This window comes from Xenopus tropicalis, chromosome 4 (genome assembly GCF_000004195.4).
Source record: "Xenopus tropicalis strain Nigerian chromosome 4, UCB_Xtro_10.0, whole genome shotgun sequence".
In the NCBI taxonomy this organism is placed as follows: Eukaryota; Metazoa; Chordata; class Amphibia; order Anura; family Pipidae; genus Xenopus; species Xenopus tropicalis.
Window position 1 is genome coordinate 5,628,530 of NC_030680.2, and position 18,617 is coordinate 5,647,146.

Genomic DNA, 18,617 nt, shown 5'->3' on the forward strand with positions numbered 1-18,617 from the left:
AGTGACTGCTAATATCCTTATCATTTACAGTAGGGGGTACATTATCCCTTATAATACATGAGTGATACTCAGAGTTCCCTGTATAACTCAGCCTGCAGCCTTGTGCCTTTATATGGGGGGCACAGAACCCCTCAGTGACTGCTAATATCCTTATCATTTACAGTAGGGGGTACATTATCCCTTATAATACATGAGTGATACTCAGAGTTCCCTGTATAACTCAGCCTGCAGCCTTGTGCCTTTATATGGGCACAGAACCCCTCAGTGACTGCTAATATCCTTATCATTTACAGTAGGGGGTACATTATCCCTTATAATGCATGAGTGATACTCAGAGTTCCCTGTATAACTCAGCCTGCAGCCTTGTGCCTTTATATGGGCACAGAGCCCCTCAGTGACTGCTAATATCCTTATCATTTACAGTAGGGGGTACATTATCCCTTATAATACAAAACTGATTCACGGAGTTCACGAGTATCTTGGGTACATTATTAGATCTGGGGTACATAATTCACACATCAGGCGCCATAAATATTTCAGACATGACCGGAATGTATTTTCCAATTGGCTGCTGTCTGTCAGCGAATGAACGAATGGAATCGGCTTTGCTCATTCTGTAACATCAAATACATTGAAGTGGAGACTGTCGACTTCTGTTCTTGGTCATTCCCTTGAGGTTTGCCCAATGGCGCTCTCCAAACATCTGCTCTTGGTCGCTCTCTGGGCATGAGTCCAGTCCATATGAGGCACTAGGAGGCCTCGGCTGGACACGTACTGTGTAGTATTCCCTGCACAATTCAGTGTATCGGCACTTTCCCATCCCGCTCCCTCCATCTTTCACTGCCGCCGCTGCTTATGGGGAAGCCCTGAGGTCCACCAGGAATATCTCTGAGAGGCTGAACATGACGCTTTCCCATGGTGGCCGGCCGGCAGCTCGGAGCAGGACGTGAATGAGTTGTAGATGCTTAACAAGACGGCGAGGAGGACTATCCCAGCGGCCACGATGGAGAGGACATTCCAATGGGTCAGTAACTTGGGGTACAGCATTTGTACATAGTCAAGGCATTCTTCAATTTTACTGTGAAAGAAAACAAGAAAGCACTTATGTATATATTTATATAGCAGTAGGAAAAGGGAAATGGTACAGTCTAGTAACCCATGGCAACCACTAAGAAATTTCCCCCTGATCAGTCTTATTTTTGTTATATTTTTAGATTGGAGAATATAACGGCTGGGCCCCCCAGGCCTCATTGAGACTTCCATGTACCAGGACTCTGTAAACACTTGCCCACCAAGGTCCTGTATCCAAGACAACGCAGTGCCCACCCCCCCATAACATACCACTAGTACTCACCTGCTTTTGAGCTTTGTTATTTCCTCCTTTACTTCATCTTCACACTCAGCAATGACCTCACTTGCTTTCTCCTCCTCCTCCTCCTTAAATAAAGACATCCCCTGGATCTTTTTTAAACCTTCTTGATACCTTTAGAAAACAAGGAAATAACCAAAAAGTCAGGACCTATTTTTCTTGAGCTCAGTATCGCCATGGATACAGAACCATATGTCCCAATGGCACCAATTACTACATACAGTCCTAAGAGGATGAGTTCAGTGAAACCCTCCATAATGCCATGGCCATGTTTGGCCAAAGAGATAGTGGGGATCACCTCGGTAAGAATGAGGCCTTCAATTATTGGCTGCAGAGTGGGATGGACCAAGCTAGGCAGTCCCAGTTCGTTAATGTATTACCCATTTACATGATGCAGTGACCCCAGTGTTCTATGGGGGACCCTGTATCTTATGGCAGCCTTCTGTGCCCAATGGAAACCTGCCCAGTATCGAGTTCATTCATAATGGTCACTCCTTGATGTTTATAGTTGAGAAAATGCTCAAATGAGGACCCCACAAAGCATCTGGCATTTTGAGAATTAGAGACATGATCAATGCTAATTTGACCAGAATAAAAATGATTATGTAGAGTAGGGAACCCCCTACCATATACTGCAAGGATTTGGCGAGGGGGGCCCTTATAGAGGTCTCAGAGTTCTAGTTGAAGTCTAATATACTTATAAATATGAGATGAGGATCCCTTATCCATGGAAACCTAGTGATGATTCCTCCATTATGAGGAAAGGATCAACAATCAAAAAACCCCAATTTTACCGGCACCCAACACAAATAGTGGACTCAGACATAATTATCAAACCCTTGCAACCCATTCTGGAATGACTGCCTGTGCCTGTTGCAGGGAATCCATGTTTTCTCACTATTGGCCCCCTCAGTTCATTCTACTGGAGAAAGATTGGAGCTAAGTCGTTTGTACCCCTTGTTGTAAGCCTCCTCTTCTATCTTTGCCTTCATCTCGGGGCTGATTTCCTCCGGTTCATTCCGAACTGGAACCCCCACTGGAGCCTCTCCTTCTGTCTCTGTGCTTGGCTTTGCACTGTTTAATGGAAAAAAAGTGGTGAAGAACACTCTGAATATAAATATACAGAGAAGGAATGTTCTGGGCACACAATAAGCTGTACCCCCATACTGTACTGTCTAAGGGAAACACTATGGCACCCCCTACCCATATGTATAAATACAAATATACAGAGAAGGAATGTTCTGGGCACACAATAAGCTGTACCCCCATACTGTACTGTCTAAGGGAAACACTATGGCACCCCTACCCATATGTATAAATACAAATATACAGAGAAGGAATGTTCTGGGCACACAATAAGCTGTACCCCCATACTGTACTGTCTAAGGGAAACACTATGGCACCCCTACCCATATGTATAAATACAAATATACAGAGAGGGAATGTTCTGGGCACACAATAAGCTGTACCCCCATACTGTACTGTCTAAGGGAAACACTATGGCACCCCCTACCCATATGTATAAATACACATATACAGAGAAGGAATGTTCTGGGCACACAATAAGCTGTACCCCCATACTGTACTGTCTAAGGGAAACACTATGGCACCTCCTACCCATATGTATAAATACAAATATACAGAGAAGGAATGTTCTGGGCACACAATAAGCTGTACCCCCATACTGTACTGTCTAAGGGAAACACTATGGCACCCCCTACCCATATGTATAAATACACATATACAGAGAAGGAATGTTCTGGGCACACAATAAGCTGTACCCCCATACTGTACTGTCTAAGGGAAACACTATGGCACCTCCTACCCATATGTATAAATACAAATATACAGAGAAGGAATGTTCTGGGCACACAATAAGCTGTACCCCCATACTGTACTGTCTAAGGGAAACACTATGGCACCTCCTACCCATATGTATAAATACAAATATACAGAGAAGGAATGTTCTGGGCACACAATAAGCTGTACCCCCATACTGTACTGTCTAAGGGAAACACTATGGCACCTCCTATCCAAATGTATAAATACAAATATACAGAGAAGGAATGTTCTGGGCACACAATAAGCTGTACCCCCATACTGTACTGTCTAAGGGAAACACTATGGCACCTCCTACCCATATGTATAAATACAAATATACAGAGAAGGAATGTTCTGGGCACACAATAAGCTGTACCCCCATACTGTACTGTCTAAGGGAAACACTATGGCACCCCCTACCCATATGTATAAATACAAATATACAGAGAAGGAATGTTCTGGGCACACAATAAGCTTTACCCCCATACTGTACTGTCAATCCCATATTCCTTGGTAAGGTTATTTTTAATCAGTGTTTATAAGGTAACAAATCTCATTAGATGAATCTGAAGAAACAAGGAAGGGTTTTCTGCTTCCAGACAAGGGCAGAATTTTGAGAAATTCCAGTGCAGGGGGTGGGTGTCGAGTTAAATGAGCAACTGTTCAGAGAACAAAGAAAATGTAATGTGTAGAAAGGGCCAAGGGACAGAATAACTGAATTTGTGCTCATTAAGTGTTTCTTGAGCTTTAAGCAATATGGGGGGAACTATAGCGGGGTGACTGTTACCCCAATGTTTCTATATATCTGTAACCTTGTTATGGGCTAAGGGGGCCCAGCCTGAAGGCCAGTTAGGGGGGGATTTGGGGTGAGTGCTTATTTGTGCCCTGGGTACCCCTGGAACTATAGCGGGGTGACTGTTACCCCAATGTTTCTATATATCTGTAACCTTGTTATGGGCTAAGGGGGCCCAGCCTGAAGGCCAGTTAGGGGGGGATTTGGGGTGAGTGCTTATTTGTGCCCTGGGTACCAATGGAACTATAGCGGGGTGACTGTTACCCCAATGTTTCTATATATCTGTAACCTTGTTATGGGCTAAGGGGGCCCAGCCTGAAGGCCAGTTGGGGGGGATTTGGGGTGAGTGCTTATTTGTGCCCTGGGTACCCCTGGAACTATAGCGGGGTGACTGTTACCCCAATGTTTCTATATATCTGTAACCTTGTTATGGGCTAAGGGGGGCCAGCCTGAAGGCCAGTTAGGGGGGGATTTGGGGTGAGTGCTTATTTGTGCCCTGGGTACCCCTGGAACTATAGCAGGGTGATTGTTGCCCCAATGTTTCTATATATCTGTAACCTTGTTATGAGCTAAGGGGGCCCAGCCTGAAGGCCAGTTAGGGGGGGATTTGGGGTGAGTGCTTATTTGTGCCCTGGGTACCCCTGGAACTATAGCGGGGTGACTGTTACCCCAATGTTTCTATATATCTGTAACCTTGTTATGAGCTGAGGGGCACCTCAGATTAATATCAGGACCAGGCAAGATCCATTTGATGTGCAAGTCCAAAATGATCTTGCTGCCGCTCACTATGAGGCTGAAGATGCCTCCGATGTTCTCCGACTCTACACTAGATAAGCTACCGTCGAGCAATGTATATGTTAGTTAGAAATGGACATATTTCTGTGATGACAAAACCTAATTCAGCGGAATTCCATAGGAATCAGGAGTCCTTCTCTAGCCGAGTGACCTCGCTAACCCCCTCGATCTGCTAAATGATTTACTGCTCAGAATTCAATACCCCATTCAAGCCTGACAGCCAAACGGCCTGTTCTTGGTTATGCCCTTACTTTATCACATCCTTTTTGCAAGTTCCCTACTAACTGTTATGTCAGCAAGTTGGTTCCTTCAAAGTAAATAGAATTTCCTGCAAAGATAATTGGAGCTTTAAGAGCAGGACCCTGTATATGGAAGCGGTGGGCGAGTCACGTTTATTTCCAGCACGATGGACATCCTGTGTCCCCATGGAAATATTCATCAGAACCTGCCATTGAATGATAGGTGGAGTCCTTTCTTTTTTCTTTCCATATAGGAAAAAACACCCTGTTGAAAGTGTTTCCTTAGATCCAATCATCTCAACTCTCTGCTATAAAAACAAGGCTGGTCCCAAAGCAGCTTGATGTGGGCATCAGGTCAGAGTGGCATCAATACCAGGTTCCTACATTACGTCTAAACTAAAGGCAATATGGTGATCAAGTTGGCTGATTTAAGCTTGACCATTGGTGGATCTATGGGCCCCTGTTCATTGGCCCCTATATAGGGCATTGGCAGACCAGGAAGTGGGAAGAGCCACAGAGTTTACCCTTGCTCTTTGATGACCCAATGGTGGGTCAATATTATTTGATCATTTGTGTGACCAAGTCACATCAGAACCATGTAATATAAGGCTCATAGACTACAGATACCCTGCTTTGTGGGGCATAAGCCAAAATAAATATGGAATCTTACTTTTCTACCAGTGGAGACTGCGTTGGCAGGACGGGTGAGCTGCTTCTCCCAATGGGTGACTCCGTCTGTTATGGAAGGAACATGCTATTAACTTTTTTGTACAAACTGAACACTCTTGGCTGTCAAGAAGTCCACAGGTAATCATTGCTAGGTCAACTATGGTTACCATAAGGGTGTGACTTTGTCTCCCCCCAAGTAAGCAAGGAAATCTTTGGGTCCCAGTGATAATTAAAAAGGCCTTGTATATGCGCTGGTCATAGTGAAGGGGTGAACATTGAGATGGTTCTAGGCACGCACCTGACCCCACTTTTCCCCATGTCAGATGGTATAGGGAATAATAGATAGAAAACACAAAAGGGGGTCATGCTCTTGGTTGCCCATTACTCTGCATAGGGTGAGACGGGGGGGACCCCTTAGCTAAACTTTTGTACTAAGGATGGAAGACTTCCTTCCTCCTGAGGTAGGAGAGATGAACTTAAGACACACTGACCTATCCCCTTAAGCCAAAGAGCACAGGTTATTATTATGATGGGTTTTATAAACAGCCCCTGGGGTATCCACCTCAAGGCAGATTATGGCTGCAGTTTAGTAAGATGGAAGGGTAGATAAAACAAAAAACAGTGTCATGATTACTTACAAGGGGCGGCATCAAGGGTAAAGGAGATGTGTTCGGTGACTGACCGGGGATATTCAGTAAATTGAATTTGGGGACCACAGCCACACTGACCCTTCTCCGCGGCATGTTCTAGGGCACAAGGAAAAGAACCATAGATTAGATAACCATAGATTAGAGAAAAAATCACAGCTCAGTTGGCAAATTCAAGCTTATTGTATAAACAATGAATGCCTGACCCTATAGGATAAGAGCTGGTTGCTCAGGATAGGTAATTCAGTAGGCCAAGGACCTCAGCTGGAAGGTGGTGGATCACTGACCAACCATGAATTTTAGCCGTCTTCTATACACTAATTTTCCTTTCCAAGTGAACCCTGTCTGTAGTGATAATGAAAGATGCTGGTATGATACACCATAGGGTAAGATAATGTACCTTGCCAATCGTTAGAGACATGGATCTTGATGAACGAGCCACCCCATCATCTGTAATATATATATATATCATAAGTCTCAATGACAACTGTGCAGTATATAGACATGTATATGCTCAAGTATACAACAAGTCTCTTTACCGGAGCCACTATAATTCCTACTGGAATTCTGATTTGCCAGTTTTTTGTATTCCATCAGCTCAGCGTGATCTTTCTCGTACGTCCTCTTCAGGTTCTCCACATACTGCATCATGACTTCTGTGGCCTTCGACATTCGTTTCTCCTGCAGGAAGACGAGGGATTATGAGAGATTCAGAATGGCACGTGTTGCTGTTGTTGAGCTGAACACGTGTGCCATTGCCAGAGATGCTGAGTGGGTAAGTGACCTAGAAGAGCACTCACCTGCCGAACAGCTCCCACCATTTCCGCCCTGCTCGAGAGCCTGTTGGTCAATCTGTGAAGGACTGAGATATCTTCTAGAAGCTTCTGGTATGCCTCCCTGTGCTCGCTGTTTTGCCAGATTGACACCGAAGACTGAATGGAAACATGGGTATCAAGTCATCTTGAGGGACACTTGCACCCCCATCATGTCTAGACCCTTCAAAGCTACTTTTGAGATGACCTTAGCTCATGATTATTGTCCATTAGCAGTGAACTCTTGGTCCTGCTGACCTTAACAAAGCCACAGAAGATGTTTCCATATCCCCTCTCTGCATACAGACATGTTTGCCCCACCCCTCAAACCCATTTACAACGCCCAGAACTTTGGCACCAATCCTGTGTGTTTTATTGCGGCACCATTAGCTCAACCCACCGTGATGGTTGCTTTAAAGTTCTCTATTTCCTTCTCGTTGTTTTCCTCCGTCAGATTCCGCTCCCTCTCGGCTTGGTTCAGCCTGGATTCTAGGGTGTAGCTGTCATTGCGAAAGGCCAGCGAGAGCTGAATAAATACATTCTGGAAAACGACACGTGCAATGATATTTAATTAAAAATCGCCCCAGAGGCCCCACATTGAGGAGGCTTACCCCCATTATTAATATCTGTGATAACCCCCTTCAATAGTTAGTAAGTTTCAGTGTTAAGCCTTAGAGCTGAAGACTCCCCCACCCACCCTTGGCTAGTCCCAATTCTGAACTTGATTGGTACATTAAAGCTGCAGGGTATTAGGCAGGGTATTTTCTGGTGTAGCAAGTAGCTGCTACTAAGTAGCTCCGTGTGTCTTCACACTTATTGCAGGATCACTTTTGCAATAAAGTTGTCTATTACAAGCTATGATACATAGAGTGTTTCCTAGACGTGTTTTGAAGAGACGTCAACCTCACTTGAGGTTAATTTTTGGACACTTCCCTTCTACCCAGACTAAACTTGGTTCTGCACCCACCACCCTCTACTCCAGAAAAATCAAAAGATTTGATACTTGAATTCAGTTAGTGGAGAAGAGTTACTTCCACCTGCCATTGGCTTGTCTGCCCACAGGTAGTAGAGGAGGTTCTAAAAAGTTTAAAAATGTTCTACTGTATGGTTCTCAGGCTAGAGATTTTATTAAACGGGAGGCAACTAGGGTCAGTTGAGGGTGTTTTGCAGATGGCTGGGGTAGCCCAGTGGAGAAAACTCCCCAGCAGAACATTTCATAGTCTCATGGAATCCTTATCTGGGCCCTTCTATTGACTTCTTAGGCATTCAACTCAATGAGACTGTGCAGTACCAGTGTCACCAAGGATCGGGCCACATAGGGCCAAAGCTATGGAGCTACAGGAAGCACTTACATACCATAGAGTTGAGATGGTTCCAAGTGAGTCAATGCAACCAGGCTCCCTCAGAACCTGTGTGAACCTTCTGCTTTATACGCACTTGTCTTTCCTAAATGTACTAAATGGTTTCCTCTATCGTGGGAGTTACCTGCCTGTATTTACGTCAGTGTGTTTGTGTATTTATGTGACTGTGCGTATTTGTGTGTCTCACCTCTACTTCCTTTTCAGTCAGCGGCGGGGCACTGCAATAAAGAACAGATTGAGAGTCGTTAGAGAGAACCCCGAGTGACATAAGGTAAGGAAACGTTAGTGCTTAGTCACGTCCATGGGAGCACTGAGTCACTGGATTGGGGGGTCCCTGGGTGGATGAGAAATCGGCACTAAAACACAAAGTAGCAGCCGAGAGTTTATGGGAAAGGGTGGGCAGTGAGCTCAGAGGAGAAGCAAAATGGAACAAATATACTTCTGCCAGTCCTGAGATACCACAATGAGAAATGCCCAAAACCCCCTATTCATACAAAACATCTAGCCGCCATCTTGAATTCCATGTGAGCAAGGGTCACTCATGTATAGGAAGCTGGAAATGATGGAGAAACAGGAGTAGGTAGCAGAGGCAGCTGCCTTGCGTGGAGGTGGGGAGAGGGTGTAATTGTGAGATAGTCAACTACTGATCTAGGGGGAATTAGAGACAGCGCTTATCTTGGGGGGCTTCTGCAAGCATTGTTGGGGTGCAAGTGGCAGTGGGAGAAACCGGGAAGGGGGGGGGCTCTGTCTGCAAGCAATGAGAAAAATGAGGCACTACTTGCCCTTTGATGACTACACCGATGAATATGACAGAGTCTTGCTTGGGAAAATAGTCTGACTTGTCAACGCTCCCTGACCCCTTTAGGTGGGTTTCTTGAAGTTGCAAGAAGTTACATATTCCCTATCTTTAATAATTTTTCATTGGCTGTGCAGGACTATACTTTGCCAAGAGCTTGCAATCTAATCTGCAGCCCCAACATCACAATGCAGTAAAATAACTTGGCTAACGGCACTTGGAGCTGAATTCTCCAGTTCACTATTACCCCATGTGTATTCTCTCTATAGCACCCCCAGTAAGTTACTAGTGGCACCTTCTCTTGTTGCCCCCCCCCAGTAAGTTACTAGTGGCACCTTCTCTTGTTGTTGCCCCCCCGTAAGTTACTAGTGGCACCTTCTCTTGTTGTTGCCCCCCCCAGTAAGTTACTAGTGGCACCTTCTCTTGTTGCCCCCCCCCAGTAAGTTACTAGTGGCACCTTCTCTTGTTGCCCCCCCAGTAAGTTACTAGTGGCACCTTCTCTTGTTGTTGCCCCCCAGTAAGTTACTAGTGGCACCTTCTCTTGTTGTTGCCCCCCCCCCCAGTAAGTTACTAGTGGCCCCTTCTCTTGTTGCCCCCCCAGTAAACTACTAGTGGCACCTTCTCTTGTTGCCCCCCCAGTAAGTTACTAGTGGCACCTTCTCTTGTTGCCCCCCAGTAAGTTACTAGTGGCACCTTCTCTTGTTGTTGCCCCCCCAGTAAGTTACTAGTGGCACCTTCTCTTGTTGTTGCCCCCCCAGTAAGTTACTAGTGGCACCTTCTCTTGTTGTTGCCCCCCCCAGTAAGTTACTAGTGGCACCTTCTCTTGTTGCCCCCCCCCCCCCAGTAAGTTACTAGTGGCACCTTCTCTTGTTGTTGCCCCCCCCCAGTAAGTTACCAGTGGCACCTTCTCTTGTTGTTGCCCCCCCCAGTAAGTTACTAGTGGCACCTTCTCTTGTTGTTGCCCCCCCCAGTAAGGTACTAGTGGCACCTTCTCTTGTTGTTGCCCCCCCCAGTAAGTTACTAGTGGCACCTTCTCTTGTTGTTGCCCCCCCCAGTAAGCTCCAGACTGTACCTGTTGGACAAACACCGATTGACCCGCAGCTTCCGTAAGAGAATATCTGGGATACTGGGCATAACATCCGACTCCCCTTTGGCTTCTTCTCCATCTTCTGACAGGGAGGGGACAGGAGAGGGACCTTATATAGAAACACAATAAGGATTATTTTTGGAAAGAGGTTCTTGCAATGATCCTATACTCAGAACCATCTCTAACCATTTCTAAACCGCGTAAAAACCAGATGCACCCCCCCATACTCCTATATAACAAGGGGGCTCAGCTCAGAGACCATAGGGCCCCTTAAATTGAATTGAGAAATTAACGCAGAACCTGGTGTATCCAGCAAGTCCATGTCTGTGCCGGGGAGCCAGGGGAATAAGGGAGAGAACTGTGGGGCTCAGTATTGGGTTTGCGCCGCTGGAGATAAAGCGACCACAGCAGGACATGCGTAACCAGCAGACAGGAATAACCCAGGCCTGGAGCTTATAGGCCACTTATCAGCCGGCACAGACCTATAACATGTAACTAGGGCCACACAGTATAAGGGCTGGAAAGGGGGACTGGGTATAAGTGTATATGAATATGATCTGTTATCAAGAAAGCCATTATCCAGAAAATAAAACAGTACCTGTACTTGATCCCAACTAAGATATAATTACCCCTTATTGGGGCAGAACAGCCCTATTGGGTTTATTTAATGGTTAAATGATTCCCTTTTCTCTGTAATAATAAAACAGTACCTGTACTTGATCCCAACTAAGATATAATTACCCCTTATTGGGGCAGAACAGCCCTATTGGGTTTATTTAATGGTTAAATGATTCCCTTTTCTCTGTAATAATAAAACAGTACCTGTACTTGATCCCAACTAAGATATAATTACCCCTTATTGGGGCAGAACAGCCCTATTGGGTTTATTTAATGGTTAAATGATTCCCTTTTCTCTGTAATAATAAAACAGTACCTGTACTTGATCCCAACTAAGATATAATTACCCCTTATTGGGGGCAGAACAGCCCTATTGGGTTTATTTAATGGTTAAATGATTCCCTTTTCTCTGTAATAATAAAACAGTACCTGTACTTGATCCCAACTAAGATATAATTACCCCTTATTGGGGCAGAACAGCCCTATTGGGTTTATTTAATGGTTAAATGATTCCCTCTTCTCTGTAATAATAAAACAGTACCTGTACTTGATCCCAACTAAGATATAATTACCCCTTATTGGGGCAGAACAGCCCTATTGGGTTTATTTAATGGTTAAATGATTCCCTTTTCTCTGTAATAAAACAGTACCTGTACTTGATCCCAACTAAGATATAATTACCCCTTATTGGGGGCAGAACAGCCCTATTGGGTTTATTTAATGGTTAAATGATTCCCTTTTCTCTGTAATAAAACAGTACCTGTACTTGATCCCAACTAAGATATAATTACCCCTTATTGGGGGCAGAACAGCCCTATTGGGTTTATTTAATGGTTAAATGATTCCCTTTTCTCTGTAATAATAAAACAGTACCTGTACTTGATCCCAACTAAGATATAATTACCCCTTATTGGGGCAGAACAGCCCTATTGGGTTTATTTAATGGTTAAATGATTCCCTTTTCTCTGTAATAATAAAACAGTACCTGTACTTGATCCCAACTAAGATATAATTACCCCTTATTGGGGCAGAACAGCCCTATTGGGTTTATTTAATGGTTAAATGATTCCCTTTTCTCTGTAATAATAAAACAGTACCTGTACTTGATCCCAACTAAGATAGAATTACCCCTTATTGGGGCAGAACAGCCCTATTGGGTTTATTTAATGGTTAAATGATTCCCTTTTCTCTGTAATAATAAAACAGTACCTGTACTTGATCCCAACTAAGATAGAATTACCCCTTATTGCAATGTATATGTTGGCTGGTCTGTATCTGTATATTTGTAATACAGGTATCGGACCCATTATCCGGAAACCCGTTATCCAGAAAGCTCCAAATTACGGAAAGTCTGCCTCCCATAGACTCCATTATAAGCAAATAATTCAGAATTTTAAAACTGATTTCCTTTTTCTATGTAGAAATAAAACAGTACCTTGTAATGGATCCCAATTAAGATATAAATAATCCTTATTGGATGCAAAACAATCCTATTGGGTTTAATTAATGTTTTATTTATTTTTCAGTAGACTTAAGGTATTGAGATCCAAATTATGGAAAGACCCCTTATCCTGAATACCCTTGGTCCCGAGCATTCTGGATAATGGGTCCTATACCTGTAATACATTTGGGTGGTGCTGCCATATTGTTCTCTCCCTTTAGGTTATTCATGCCCATAAAGCATACATAATGCCCCTCACACATGCCCTGACCCCAGTTACCCCATTCACAGAAATAACAGACTAAACACCCCACCCTTTCCTATGAGTTTACGCTGCATCCCCAGGGGCGGGCCCTTCCTATACCTGAACCCTATCAACCAATCTGACACCTTCCATACTGCACCTCTTTCCTGCTCGGCCGCCTCGCTCAGATCTGGGAGTTTCTGTCCAGTGAGATTCTGACTCCTCATTAACTTGTGTTCCTGCAAAGGAGAGGAAACATAAATGCTGACTCAGCCATTCCTGCCCATACTGTATGTGTGTGGGGGTTCTAAGTAACTGTTCTCGAGGGTATTTCTGACATGAAAGAAGTTCCGTTTGGCGGTTCTGTAACGGTGACTGAGCCACCAGGGCCTCTGGGATAATAATGAACAGAGTATCAGTGCTGGCCAAGTTGGCCCCTTAGTTGGCTCAATACCTAGGATTGGCTCACAGGATAAAGAGAAAAGAAATTGGTTACTGAAATCCCCAGACAGAGGCCGAAATCCTGCTAAGACGGTTGATAGGAAGTGAGAGCTTTTTGGGGGGGCTCACTCCTCCCAAGCTGCACTAATGCCCCCCTATCCCAACCCCTAACAGACTGTTCTCTTTATCCCACCCTATGGATCATTATGAGCTGTTCTTCTATCCCAACTCTATAGATCCTTATAGACTAAACTCTTAATCCCAATGATATGGATCCCTACAGACTGTTCCTCTATCCCAACTCTATAGATCCTTATAGACTAAACTCTTAATCCCAATGATATGGATCCCTACAGACTGTTCCTCTATCCCAACTCTATAGATCCTTATAGACTAATCTCTTAATCCCAATGATATGGATCCCTACAGACTGTTCCTCTATCCCAACTCGATGAATTCTTATAGAATGCTCTTCTATCCCACCCTATGGATCCTTACAGACCTTTTATCCCACCCTATAGATCAGGGGGGTCAAACTCAATCACATAAGGGGGCTGAAATCTAAAACACAGGCCAAATTTTTTTATTAATATACTTAGTAAGATACTAAGGGGTATATTTATCACAATGTGTTAAAAGTGGAATAAGACATTACCGGTGATGTTGCTCATAGCAGCCAATAGATACTTTGCTACTGTTGAAATCTAATTGCTGATTGGATGCTTTGGGCAACATTACTGGTAATGCTTCACTCCATTTTTTACACAGCATGATAAATATACACCTTAGTCTTAGTTACTATGTGAGGAAAATGGAAATGGATCAGGCTGGATGGTCAGACACACTCACCAAGGGCCACATAAAACAGCCAGGTGGGCCAGATTTGCCCGGGCCTTGTGTTTGACATATATGCTATAGATCCTTACAGAATGCTCTTCTATTCTCAATCCTATGGATCCTTCAAGACTTCTTTTCTATCCCACCCTATGGACCAGATTGCTCTTCTATGCCATCCTATGGATCAGACTGCTCTTCTATCCCACCCTTACGGATCAGACTGCTCTTCTATCCCACCCCTATGTATCAGACTGCTCTTCTATCCCACCCTATGGATCAGACTGCTCTTCTATCCCACCCTTATGAATCAGATTGCTCTTCTATGCCATCCTATGGATCAGACTGCTCTTCTATCCCACCCTTACGGATCAGACTGCTCTTCTATCCCACCCCTATGTATCAGACTGCTCTTCTATCCCACCCTTATGAATCAGATTGCTCTTCTATCCCACCCTATGGATCAGACTGCTTTTCTGTCCTACCCCTATGGACCAGATTGCTCTTCTATGCCATCCTATGGATCAGACTGCTCTTCTATCCCACCCTTATGGATCAGATTGCTTTTCTATCCCACCCTATGGATCAGATTGCTCTTCTATCCCATCCTATGGATCCTTACAGACTGCTCTTCTATCCCACCCTGTGGATCCTTACAGACTGCTCTTCTATCCCACCCTATGGATCCTTACAGACTGCTCTTCTATCCCACCCTAGGGATCCTTCCAGACTGCTCTTCTATCCCACCCTATGGATCCTTCCAGACTGCTCTTCTATCCCACCCTGTGGATCCTTACAGACTGCTCTTCTATCCCACCCTGTGGATCCTTACAGACTGCTCTTCTATCCCACCCTATGGATCCTTACAGACTGCTCTTCTATCCCACCCTGTGGATCCTTACAGACTGCTCTTCTATCCCACCCTGTGGATCCTTCCAGACTGCTCTTCTATCCCACCCTATGGATCCTTCCAGACTGCTCTTCTATCCCACCCTGTGGATCCTTACAGACTGCTCTTCTATCCCACCCTATGGATCCTTACAGACTGCTCTTCTATCCCACCCTATGGATCCTTACAGACTGCTCTTCTATCCCACCCTATGGATCCTTACAGACTGCTCTTCTATCCCACCCTATGGATCCTTACAGACTGCTCTTCTATCCCACCCTATAGATCCTTATAGAATGATTTCCTTTCCACAGTCTGTACATTTCTACACTTAGAACCAATTGAACCCCCTCTGTGATATCTAGAAAGGTTTCTCCTATTTCAGCACCTGATTGCGCCCCGACACCCTGCTTTCTGGCTCTGCCTGTTTGTCGGGACTGTGGAATCTTGAGCAATCAATCAGCCACGCTTGTTATTATCAGCTCAGGAAGGAAAGGGTTCCAGGAGCCAGAGATTCTCCTGACAATATTGTGGATATATCCATGGGACGCTGCGGAATCTGTCACATCAGTTCATCTGTGTGTTCCTGTTTACACAACCGCGCACCCCATTGCTCCTCACTTCATTCTTCCTCTGACAAACAGCTCTCTCTTAAAGGGCCACGCTACCTTGTGCAACTACAGCTTTCTCTTGCTTTCCCTTCAGACCCTTTGAATGGGTCAGTCATTCAGTGCTTGCCACCAGGTTCGGACTGGGATTCAGAATAGCCCCCGGCATTCCAAGTACACAGAGGCCCAAACAGCCCTCCCCCCACCATCCCAATAAATAGTGACTGTCTATGGCATCTTGCCAGAACCCACAGATTGCCAGTCCTTGCCAGTCACTGACCCTACAAAGCAGATGGTAATTTTAATGCCAAAGCAGAGACCTGCTGGCCCAAAGATGGTAAAGAGAAACCAGCAACATAAGCAGCCAGCACTAAAACATAAGTGAAATTTAAATTGTCACTGACCACTGGGTGGCAGTAGTGAGCTGAGCATTTAGTGCTGGGTGATTGGAGCTTTCCTCTTATTGCTGGCTGGCACGTGTAATTGGAGCATTAGGTGCCACCTATTTAGCGTTGGGTGGCACTAGTGATTCAAGCATTTACTGGCGATTGGAACATTCAGCCCTGGGTGGCACTAATACTCAGTTGAGCTGCTTAAAGGGGTTGTTCACCTTTGACTTAACTTTTAGTATGATGTAGAGAGTAATATTCTAAGACAATTTGCAATTAGTCTTAATTTTTAATCATTTTTGAATTATTTCACTTTTTGTTCAGCAGCTCTCCAGTCTGGAGTTTCAGCAGCTATTAGGTTGCTAGGGTTCCACTTACCTTAGCAACCAGGCAGTGGTTGGAACGAGAGAATAATGAATAGAAGAGAGGCCTGAATAGTAAGATAAGCATTGAAAAGTAACAATAACAATGAAGCTGGAGCCTCACAGAGCAAAAGTTTTTTTGGCTGCCGGGGTCAGTGACCCCCATTTAAAAGCTGCAAAGAGTTGGAAGAAGAAGGCAAATAATTCATAAACTATATAAAATAAATAATGAAGACCAATGGAAAAGTTGCTCAGAACTGACCATTCTGAACCCTGTCATCTCTGAACTATAGAAACCGACTAAAGAAAGAAGACGGTTCTTGGAACGGTGAGTCAGGTCCCTGAACCCCATTCCCTCTGCCTCTCCATCTGTTCCCCTGGAAGTAGCCTCTCATTTTCGGAAGGCATTTAAGGGTTCAGGTGTGTGTTGGGTTGCCCAGGGCCGGATAGGGGCGTGTGAGGCCCGCCCAGGCTGCTACCCCAGGGGCCCACACATCCCCTCAGGGGCCCAACCACCACCCCCATCCCCCCCCCCCGTGGTCGGGGCCCCTGAGGGGATGTGTGGACCCCTGGGGTAGCAGCCTGGGTGGGCCTCACACACCCCTATCTGGCCCTGGGCAACCCAACCGTAGCCACACTAGTCGCACTACCCCTCTTCTTATATATCCTTATACATCACCACAATTGGGGCAGGGAGCGGCAGGTGGGGATCTGGTCTGGGCCAGTAGCGCCCAGTCCAACCCTGGGGGTCGCCATCTTTTCTGGGAGAAAATACCGTTCTTAAGGGGGCCATACATGGGAAGATTCACTCATTGGCAAGGGCACCAAGCAAGTGGATCTTCTCCCGATATGCCCACCTAAACCTGCCCTATCAAGATCTGGACAGTATTCAGGTAGGCCCATTAGAGGTGCCCATACACGGGCAGATAAAATGCCAGATTGATCGAAGGACCAGAATCAGCAGCTGAAATCTGCCCATGTATGGCCACCTTTACTATATATTTTCTATGAGCCTGAATGAATTTGTTCCCAGAATCCCTTTGACTTATTTGCATACGTATGAGGCGGTCTCCTCAACCCTTTTAACCTGTTCCTATATATTTACCTTTCTCCCCTATTAATAACATTGGGATCAAGCATCGTTTTTACCGGCCAGGCTTTCAGCTACATTCCACTTAATTACCAAATACGATCCTCTGGTGGGAAGGTCTGAAGGCACGAAAAGGCAGAAGCGCAACAGCCAATCAGCAATTGGTTTTGATCTGTCTACTGCAAGTTGGGAAATGAAATCAAAGCTCTGATTTGTTGCTATAGGCAACTGCCCTGGTGCAACTTGTATGGAAAGAGCCAGCATTACTGGCCAATAACTCCCAGACTATTACCCGCCCAAGTAATGCTAAAGGAATAATACCGGCACTCACTTCTCTGAGCTTGGTCAGCTTCTGCAGTCGCACCGGCTGGACGTGGAAGTCTTTCAAACCAACAAGTTTGGGCAGTTTGTTGTTGCATTGGTCGTGCAGTCTCTCGATGAAGTCCTTTTCATTCCCCGTGTGGGTTCTGTCCGTCTGTGCAGGGGCTAAACTGTCCCAAGAAAGTGCCCTCAAGAGAGGAGGGCGACCGGCGGAGTCTCCAGGCTCCGATCTAGATAGACATTTAGGATCTGGCTGCTCCGCTGATAATCCCTTACTGTTTATCCCTGGATTAGTGGCCCCGGGGCCTTGTACCGCGTTCCCTACGGAGTCCATCTCTTTGGGTTTCTTTAAAATGGATTTCCCGGGCCCATTCTCATTGTTAGAGAGGGACGGTTTGCAGCCGTCGCTTCCGCTCGTTTTCCTGGACACGTGCTTCAGAGGGTCAAAGTTCTCCTTCTGCTCAGAGAGAGCGTCTTTGGCGGTCGAGGAGCGCGGCGACAGCCTTCCTTGGGAAACTTTCCTCTGGTCATTCTGCTTCCCATTGGCCAGTCCCTTCGTGGCGCTCTGGAACAGCCAAGAACATCATTATCAGTAGTGACATCATAGAATCATACAACGACCTGGGCATGACGTCATCTGGGTAAGCTTCTCTTTAAAGGGCAGATATTGTGTAAAAAAACAATATTGTGCCAATGAATTGTACTTATCTAAATATAGAAGGAGTTTGCTTTAAAAAGTGGTGTTTTTTGCCAATTTATTGAAAATTTCTTCAAAAACCCCACTAGTCCCGCCCATCTGTCCCACTTCCTGTTGCTTCCTTTCCCAAGCTGTGCAGGGGGGCTGAACCAATCAGCAGCTAGGATGACCTGATAGGGAACTGAAGCCTGTCTTTGCTTGTGCAGAGCAGTGATTTGCTCCTCCCCATCTAATGTGCTTCTGGCATGGACACGCCCACCCCTCATTTGAACCTGGGACAGGGACCTGAGAGGA

General features: G+C 45.3%; 1 protein-coding gene across 2 annotated transcripts in view; it reads right to left on the reverse strand.

Moving 5' to 3' along the window:
• Positions 1-530: 530 nt before the first annotated feature.
• Positions 531-18,617, reverse strand: part of mrvi1 (murine retrovirus integration site 1 homolog) — a 50,644-nt gene continuing 32,557 nt past the window's right edge. For both annotated transcript variants that reach the window (XM_031900396.1, XM_018089935.2), the window contains 13 exons: positions 17,637-18,191; positions 12,853-12,931; positions 10,375-10,498; positions 8,694-8,724; positions 7,546-7,686; positions 7,134-7,265; positions 6,873-7,014; positions 6,734-6,783; positions 6,325-6,432; positions 5,688-5,752; positions 2,324-2,443; positions 1,355-1,483; positions 531-1,078 (listed from right to left, as the gene is read on the reverse strand). In XM_031900396.1, the coding sequence (XP_031756256.1) occupies positions 838-1,078; positions 1,355-1,483; positions 2,324-2,443; positions 5,688-5,752; positions 6,325-6,432; positions 6,734-6,783; positions 6,873-7,014; positions 7,134-7,265; positions 7,546-7,686; positions 8,694-8,724; positions 10,375-10,498; positions 12,853-12,931; positions 17,637-18,191 (1,917 nt within the window). In that variant the 3' untranslated portion in view covers positions 531-837. The remainder of the gene's footprint in view (positions 1,079-1,354; positions 1,484-2,323; positions 2,444-5,687; positions 5,753-6,324; positions 6,433-6,733; positions 6,784-6,872; positions 7,015-7,133; positions 7,266-7,545; positions 7,687-8,693; positions 8,725-10,374; positions 10,499-12,852; positions 12,932-17,636; positions 18,192-18,617) is intronic.